The sequence below is a fragment of the Aegilops tauschii genome, chromosome 2, assembly GCF_002575655.3.
Source record: "Aegilops tauschii subsp. strangulata cultivar AL8/78 chromosome 2, Aet v6.0, whole genome shotgun sequence".
Taxonomy (NCBI): domain Eukaryota; kingdom Viridiplantae; phylum Streptophyta; class Magnoliopsida; order Poales; family Poaceae; genus Aegilops; species Aegilops tauschii.
The window spans coordinates 35,893,622-35,902,982 of record NC_053036.3 but is presented as its reverse complement, the minus strand read 5'-3'; the positions used below and the strand labels follow the sequence as shown (position 1 = coordinate 35,902,982).

Below are 9,361 nucleotides of genomic sequence, written 5' to 3'. Positions count from 1 at the left end.
ATAGGAGCTCCGAAGGGGCTCACACAACCACCACCAACTGACACCGAGGCCGAAACGTGTAAAGACACCACAGCATGCATTGAACACTCCACTCATCTATTAGAACAAATATTGTCTCCAACCACAACCTAGCACGCTATATGCACAAAAAACACCGTTATAACATAATTAGAATCTAGCACAACACAGATAAAATCAAAACAAAACAACCATCCAAAATAATCTACTAGATAAAGAAGAGTTAATCCCACAGGTGAAGAACGGTGTTGCGAAGCATGTGTTAACCTCTAATAGTATTGATAGCTTATTGTGTTTATGCTAGGCTTATCATTCGCGCCCCGCTGCCCTCCGTGGTTCTGTTTATTTCACGTGGCTGCAAGTGCATGCTAGGGTAGGCCTACGTTCTCCAAGCTGCTACCATCTCTACCCTCTACTATGATCTCCCTTTTAAGTGACCCGCTCCAATGGTGCATGTTATCTCTTTTTCTTTGCGAATACACAAATATTGCATATCTTTCCATTGATAGAAGAAGAGTGACAACAATACGTTATGACCGCCTACTATCCCATGTACACAAAAGGCCTGGAAGCGAGCAGAGGGACATACATAGAGGGGGTTGTTCAGCCCCCAAAACAAGACTAAGTCTCAGGGATGATATTCGCTAGCCCTGCGGTGCCAGCCCTGGCCCAAAGCCACGCTTCATCTTGGATGGTCTTGGAGACAAGAGAGATAGAGGGCCGATCACCATCAAAGATGCAACCATTCTGATGTTTCCAGAGCCACCAAGCAAATAGGATAATGAGTGATGATATGCCCTCGTGAAGCTGAGGAGGGGCTGGATCACAGGTAGCAGCCCACCAAGAATGGATGGGAGTATCGACATTTTGGGGTTTTGCATAAATGTCATTTAATTCCTGTTCTGGCAAATAATGAGCACTCGATATGTCCTACTTTCTAGCACAAGTCATTCTGAAATTCAAGGAAAATTTCGCATGACCTTTGCTAGGAACAGGACATATCGAGTGCCTAAAATTTGCAGGAATGGAAATGAATCAACATTCCGGTAAAACATAGGCACTCGGATTTGTTCCCTACAAAATGCATCCATCCATCTAATGAACATACATCCATCTACATATATATATATATATATTAAAAAAGAACTAAACCTAAAACTGAACAGAGAGGAGAGGAGGTGCTCATGGTGGACGGGGCGGGAGCGAACGGGAGAGGGGGACGCGACACAAGAAAGCCCGCGTATTCCACCGAGTGAAAATTTACATCATCATATCTCATATAAGATTCTTTGATTCAAAAGTGATAATAACATAAAAATAATTCACAATATAATTTTCAACAACATTTTTATATTTTATTCGACACCTAAAAAATTTCTACATTAAAAAAACCTATTCGATACCTTAAATTTTCTATTCTATTACTAATTTTTTACTGAAAATTTTCTATTATATTACTAGTCTTTATATTGTATTCCATTACTATTTTTTATATTTTACTGTTTCTTTACCTAAAACATTTCTATATTCAAAAAACGTATTTGATACCTAAAATTTTCTATTATATTACCATAATTTCTATATTTTACTATTTTTTTACAGAAAACATAGAGGAGAGAGGAGGACGGAGGAGGGAGGAGGGAGGAGAGAGGAGGAGGATGGCAACCGAAGGAGGGGGGAGGATGGAGGAGGGAGGTGGGATGAAGGAGGAGGATGGAGGGAGGAGGGAGGAGGGAGGGCATAGAGGAGGAGGAGGGAGGATGGCGGCCGGAGGAGGGAGGAGAGAGGAGGAGGAGGGAGGAGAACAACTTTAAGGAGGAGGGACGAGGGCGACAGGTGGAGGAGGGAGGCTGCTTACGGAGGAAGGAGAAGGGCGGCGACGACAACGGGAGGAGAAAGAAGCATGAGTTAGTGAGAGGGTCGTCGTTGGAGGAGGGATAAGGTTGCCACAACAGTAGCTTGGGGAAGAACACCCGCGGTATTGCTATGCCCATTACGTGTAGAGCTCTATCATGCACCAGCCCTGCTGCTAAATGGGGCCCACCAGCTAGCCCTGTGTACTAGTAGTGGCAGCGCTTGGTATAAGCCCTGCGCTATAGCTACCATGTTAGTTGTAGCGCGGGTCTTATACCCAGCGCTGCCACTATGGCTCGACCCGGGGGTTCTGTGGGGCCCACTTAGCAGCAGCGTTGGGTGTATACACCCGCTCTACTACTAGACCTGTAGCGTGGTGTTTTGACCCGCGCTACTACTACTTAACAATAGCGCGGGTCACTTACCCAGCTCTACTGCTAATTATCTACTCCCTCCGTTCCTAAATATAAGTCTTTGTAGAGATTTCACTATAAACCACATACAGATGTATATAGATGCATTTTAGAGTGTACATTCACTCGTTTTGCTTCGTATGTGGCCCATAGTGAAATCTCTCCAAAGACTTATATTTAGGAACGGAGGGAGTACCTGTAAGGTATTTCCTAGTAGTGGTATATTGGCCAACATTCAAAATTTGGAACTATAACTCATACAACTTCTAATAACTAGAGGAGATATAGTTTAATACGTGACCTTAGATATGAAGCATTAACTTGCATATAAACATCAGTCGAGAATATTATGTGGGGATATGACTCACTAATAACCAAATATTCGCGACTAATATTGATTTCCCCTTTATACTTGGGCGAAGATCGGCGCAGATTTTCTGCGTGTGTGAAGGCGGTGGAGATAGGTTGTCCATTGTCCACACTTACCTTTTCCCAGCTATAAATACCTCATCATACCAGGCATACCAGCACCCAACCACCAGACTATCTAGCGGGAAGAGCAGGAAGATCCCCAATCTCCTCCAGTACCATCTGGCTCTAACCTTCAGGTACATGTTCCATTATTTGTTTTCCTGCCTTGTCTTATCATCAGGCTTCTGCTGCTTTTAGTGTCCACGCTTTACATACCGGAGAATGTTAGAGGTGGATCTATACCAGTATAGGGTGGAAGTATGCATTTTAGTTTGATCTGTTAATCAATATCTTCGTTGTTGTTGTTACCACCCATCTATATGCATTTATGTATAATTGTTGGCATGTTCATTGTTTATTTTCCACGTTGATGTTATCTAGGCGGATTGATTCTTTCAGTCCTACATATCGTATAAAAAGGAATGATGATGGGAAACTTTACATGCATAGCACAATCGATCGTTCTCTATCATTGTTTTCATTTGAAATACACAATTTTGTTTCATTGTGTTATGCGATGTCCTCGATTAGTTAAACTATGAGTTTAGTAATATATTATGATTTTGTTAGTTGATTATTTTCAAGAAAAACAATATGCTTGAAGTACTAATTTGGCATGCGTGGATCAAGAATAAAATATATTCATGTGTTTGCAATTTGTTTAGGTGATCATGGAGCTCAAGGCCAAAGGATTCACCTCTATCAAGGCACTACTTGTAGAGGACATTGAAGTTTGTAGGTTGGTCCTCTCAACGTTTCTGCTCAGACTTCACTGTGAGGTTACTCCAGCCATGAATGGGAAGGAAGCTATTGATTTGTTCCTTGAGGGGAAAAAGTTTGACATTGTTTTGTTCGATAAGGATATGCCCGTCATGACTGGTCCAGAGGTAATTAATTCTATATCGTCAAGTATTTGGCATGTATTTATATAAATATAATCCATTTATTTACAAAAAAGACAATATAATTTTTATATTGCTCGACAGGCAATTGTGAAGATCCGTGCTATGGGGGAAACTGGTGTGAAGATTGTTGGGGTTTCTGCCGATAATCATGCCATGGAGGCGTTCATGAGTGCTGGTGCTGATTTATTTGTGCCCAAACCAATAAGGATGGAGGCCCTCGGTCCTATCATTCAGGATGTCATCAACAAGAAGACGAATGACATGGTCTAGCACAATTCATCTTACTTAAGTGATGGAGGAAATAATAATGTATAACTTTTTGATCTATGTTTGCTTCAATCTCCATTATTGTGTTGCTTGTTCAATTGTATCATTTGATTTGAGAAGTTAATGTTAATGGAAAGACATCATTGTCCATAATAATAAGGTACTTATGATATATTGGATCGATATAATCTACAAGTCTTTCTGTTTTTGGCCAAGGCTTCTCACTAACTCAAGATTCATGTTGTGATTTGTGTACCCTTTTGAAAGGAAAGTTATTCAGCTATCAATATTTTGTAACTGTTATATGGTCCGGATTAGCAGTTAATGGCCAGTGTGGTGTATCCAATTAATGTCCACTATTATGAATCCATCACTGATCCTTTATATAAAACTATTGTTATACTCCCCCATAACTCTGCCATGTCCATGTAAGTTAAATTAACTTTCCATGCACCCATCCATCTGCTTGAGAAATGTTTGACTACTAGTGCATCTATGGATTGCAGCAAGGTTCAAAGACCACTTATTCGAAATCTTAGCATTTATGGCATTAGCACATTTATTTCCCGACCTTTCTCCTCTTGTAACATCAACAAGCACAAACGTTGGCATTTGGCTCTAGCCCCGCCATTCAGCCTCCCTATTGTCGATGAGTTATACACCTCAAATCTTACAATCTACTATGAGGTTTTTAAGGAAGTATAGAGGAGCGTTGTGTCATATCCTACTTCCAGTGATTGGCATCAACACACCATACATCCAATCGGGTCCACACAGAAGAAAGAGCGCACGGGCGAGCTGCATAAACGAATTGATCAGAAAGGGAGCGAAGCTTGCTTCGGAAATGGAGAAGTAAAGTTAGTTTAAGGATCTATTATCTTGTTTGAGGAGTGATGACCCACAAGTGTAGGGGATCTATCGTAGTCCTTTCGATAAGTAAGAGTGTCGAACCCAACGAGGAGCAGAAGGAAATGACAAGCGGTTTTCAGTAAGGTAATTTCTAGAAGCACTGAAATTATCGGTAACAGATAGTTTTGTGATAAGGTAATTTGTAACGGGTAACAAGTAACAAAAGTAAATAATGTGCAGCAAGATGGCCCAATCCGTTTTGTAGCAAAGGACAAGCCTGGAAAAACTCTTATATGAAGGAAAACGCTCCAGAGGACACATGGGAATTATCGTCAAGCTAGCTTTCATCACGCTCATATGATTCGTGTTCGTTACTTTGATAATTTGATATGTGGGTGGACCGGTGCTTGGGTACTGCCCTTCCTTGGACAAGCATCCCACTTATGATTAACCCCTATTTCAAGCATCCGCAACTACAAAAGAAGTATTAAGGTAAACCTAACCATAGCATGAAACATATGGATCCAAATCAGCCCCTTACGAAGCAACGCATAAACTAGGGTTTAAGCTTCTGTCACTCTAGCAACCCATCATCTACTTATTACTTCCCAATGCCTTCCTCTAGGCCCAAATAATGGTGAAGTGTCATGTAGTCGATGTTCACATAACACCACTAGAGGAAAGACAACATACATCTCATCAAAATATCGAACGAATACCAAATTCACATGACTACTTATAGCAAGACTTCTCCCATGTCCTCAGGAACAAACGTAACTACTCAAAAATCATATTCATGTTCATAATCATAGGGGTATTAATATGCATAAAGTATCTAAACATATGATCTTCCACCAAATAAACCAACTAGCATCAACTACAAGGAGTAATCAACACTATTAGCAACCTACAGGTACCAATCTGAGGTTTTGAGACAAAGATCGGATACAAGAGATGAACTAGGGTTTGAGAGGAGATGGTGCTGGTGAAGATGTTGATGGAGATTGACCCCCTCCCAATGAGAGGATCGTTGGTGATGACGATGGTGATGATTTCCCCCTCCTAGAGGGAAGTTTCCCCGGCAGAACATCTCCGCCAGAGCCCTAGATTGGTTCCACCAAGGTTCCACCTTGTGGCGGCGGTGTTTCTTCCCAAAAGCTTGCTTATGATTTTTTCCAGGATGAAAGACTTCATATAGCAGAAGATGGGCACCGGAGGCCTGCCAAGGGGCCCACGAGGCAGGGGGGCGCGCCCAGGGGGGTAGGACGCGCCCCCACCCTCGTGGCCAGGGTGTGGGCCCCCTCTGGTTGATTCTTTCGCCAGTATTTTTTATTAATTCCAAAACGTGCCTCCGTGAAGTTTCAGGACTTTTGGAGTTGTGCAGAATAGGTCTCTAATATTTGCTCCTTTTCCAGCCCAGAATTCCAGCTGCCAACATTCTCCCTCTTCATGTAAACCTTGTAAAATAAGAGAGAATAGGCATAAGGATTGCGACATAATGTGTAATAACAGCCCCTAAAGCAATAAATATTGATATAAAAGCATGATGCAAAATGGACGTATCAACTCCCCCAAGCTCAGACCTTGCTTGTCCTCAAGCGGAAGCCGATAACGAAAAATATGTCCACATGTTTAGAGATAGAGGTGTCTATAAAATAAAATACGGACATGAGGGCATCATGATCATTCTTATAACAGCAACATATATAAGTATTGTCATATGATTTCTTATGCTCAAGTAATAATCTATTCACAATGTCAAGTATGAATCAGAAACTTCGTTGAGAACCAACAAACTATAATCTCAGTCATTGAAGCAATTGCAATTTATCATAACATCGGAAAGAGCCAATATCAAAGCTTTTCAGCAAGTCCACATACTCAACTATCATTTAGTCTTTCACAATTTCTAACACTCACGCAATACTTATGGTTATGGAGTTTTAATCGGACACAAAGAAAGATAGGGGCTTATAGCGTTGCCTCCCAACCTTTTACCTCAAGGGTAATGTCAACAATAATAGTTCATGCTAACTTACATCCAATTGGATATATATATCAGGATCTTTCCAACACGATGTGCTTGCCAAAGGATAAAATGTAAAAAAGGAAAGGTGAAGATCACCTTGACTCTTGTATAATGTATAAGGCAAGAATAAAAGATAGGCCCTTCGCAGAGGGAAGCAGAGGTTGTCATGTGCTTTTAAGGTTGGATGCACAAAATCTTAATGCAAAAGAACGCCACTTTATATTGCCACTTGTGATATGGACCTTTATTATGCAGTCCATCGCTTTTATTGCTTCCACATCACAATATCATATAAAGCTTATTTTCTCCACACTAATAAATCATGCATATTTAGAGAGCAATTTTTATTGCATGCAACAATGACAACTTACTTGAAGGATCTTACTCAATCCATAGGTAGGTATGGTGGACACTCATGGCAAAACTGGGTTTAAGGGTATTTGGAAGAACAAGTAGTATCTCTACTTGGTGCAAAGACTTTGGCTAGCATAAGGGGGAAAGGCAAGCTCAACATGTTGGATGATCCATGACAATATACTTTATTTCGGATATAAGAAAACATAACCCATTACGTTGTCTTCCTTGTCCCACATCAACTCTTTAGCATGTCATATTGTAATGAGTGCTCACAATCATAAAAGATGTCCAAGATAGTGTATTTATATGGGAAAACCTCTCTTTCTTTATTACTTCCTATTAATTGCAACGATGACCAAAACTATGTTTTTCAACCCTCAACAACTTTTATTCGTCATACTCTTTTATATGTGAAGTCATTACTCTCCATAAGATCAATATGATCTCTTTATTCATTTTATTCTTTCCTTTATCTCCTCAAGATCATAGTAAGATATTCAAGCCCTTGAGTCAAAACTAATCTTTATTATATAGCTCACGGACTCGATTACATAGTAGGATCATAAAGCAAAAATCAAAACTAGATCATACTAAAACTTTATTCTACTAGATCAAGATATTACTAAAAGGATCGAACTAAGAAAAATGGTAAAGATAGGAGTGTGATGGTGATATGATACCGGGGCACCTCCCCCAAGCTTGGCAGTTGCCAAGGGGAGTGCCCATACCAGATACTCAGTTCTCTTTTGCCGGTGAAGAAGATGGTGGTGATGATGGATAGTCACACATCGAGCGTAGGAGATCCTCCAATTTGCGGATAATGCCCTTGAGTGTGGTGATATGCTCCTTCAACAAGACATTTTCACGTGTGAGATACTTGTTTTGTATGTGAGCTAATTCAATCATCTTGAAAGCTTCAATCTCCGTTGGGGTAAGAAGATTGTGATGAGGTTGAAGGATGTCTTCGTCTTCTGCTGCCGGAACTCGATCCTCCATGGCCTTCTTGATCCCATCATCCTTCTTGATCTCCCCGGGTTCTTCTCTCTTCAGCTCTATCTTCATTGGCCAAGCATCGTTTCCCTCATTGTTGGAGAAGGGGGACGACATGATACCTGGCCTTGACAACTCCGGCAGAAAACAGCTCAAAAAAACAGAGGATATTTGCGTGATACGGTGGTCAAAACCTTCGGGAGATTATATAATGAATTTTTACCGACCAAAAGAAGTATCGTGCAAGAAAACGGAGTCCGGAGAGCACACGAGGTACCCACAAGGCAGGGGGCGTGCCCAGGGGGGTAGGGCGCGCCCTCCACCCTCATGGACGCCTCGTGTCCTTCCCGGACTACTTCTTATTTTCCTATTTTCTTAAATATTCCAAAACGGAGAAAAATTTCTATTAGAACTGTTTTGGAGTCGGTTTACTTACCGTACCACATACCTATTCCTTTTCGGAGTCTGAACCATTCTGGAAAGTGTCCCTTATATATTCCTCCGGGGTTAAAGTTTCAATAACATTAGTTTAAACATTATTGGGTTACCTGAGATATAATGTTTGATTCTTTGACCGTTCACCACCTTCGGATTTGTGCCTTCGAAGTTGTTGATTTTTATGGCACCGGAACGATAGACCTCCTCAATAACGTAAGGCCCTTCCCATTTAGAGAGAAGTTTTCCTGCAAAAAATCTTAAACAAGAGTTGAATAGCAACACATAATCACCTACGTTAAACTCACGCTTTTGTATCCTTTTGTCATGCCATCTTTTAACTTTTTCTTTAAACAGTTTGGCATTCTCATAGGCTTGAGTTCTCCATTCATCAAGTGAGCTAATGTCAAATAGCCTTTTCTCACCAACAAGTTTGAAATCATAATTGAGCTCTTTAATGGCCCAATATGCTTTATGTTCTAGTTCGAGAGGTAAGTGACAAGCTTTTCCATAAACCATTTTATAAGGAGACATACCCATAGGATTTTTGTATGCAGTTCTATAGGCCCATAAAGCATCATCAAGTTTCTTGGACCAATTCTTTCTAGATCTATTAACAGTCTTTTGCAAAATTAATTTAAGCTCTCTATTACTCAGTTCTGCTTGACCACTAGACTGTGGGTGGTATGGAGATGCAATTCTATGATTAACGTCATACTTAGCAAGCATTTTACGAAAAGCACCATGAATAAAATGTGAACCACCATCAGTCA

The 9,361-nt window shown here is 40.7% G+C and overlaps 1 protein-coding gene across 1 annotated transcript; it reads left to right on the top strand.

Moving 5' to 3' along the window:
* Positions 1 to 2,820: 2,820 nt before the first annotated feature.
* Positions 2,821 to 4,116, top strand: LOC109743752 (two-component response regulator ORR42-like). The gene is made up of 3 exons (XM_020302844.3): positions 2,821 to 2,893; positions 3,422 to 3,643; positions 3,743 to 4,116. The coding sequence occupies exons 2-3, from the start codon at positions 3,428 to 3,430 to the stop codon at positions 3,929 to 3,931; spliced, it is 405 nt and encodes a 134-aa protein (XP_020158433.1). The 5' UTR covers positions 2,821 to 2,893; positions 3,422 to 3,427; the 3' UTR covers positions 3,932 to 4,116.
* Positions 4,117 to 9,361: the final 5,245 nt, after the last annotated feature.

Bases quoted from the DNA above. Each gene is read 5' to 3' on its own strand.
- LOC109743752 (XM_020302844.3), top strand. From the start codon at position 3,428: ATGGAGCTCAAGGCCAAAGGATTCACCTCTATCAAGGCACTACTTGTA. The intron at 3,644-3,742 runs GTAATTAATTCT...ATTGCTCGACAG, and splicing joins CCGTCATGACTGGTCCAGAG to GCAATTGTGAAGATCCGTGC.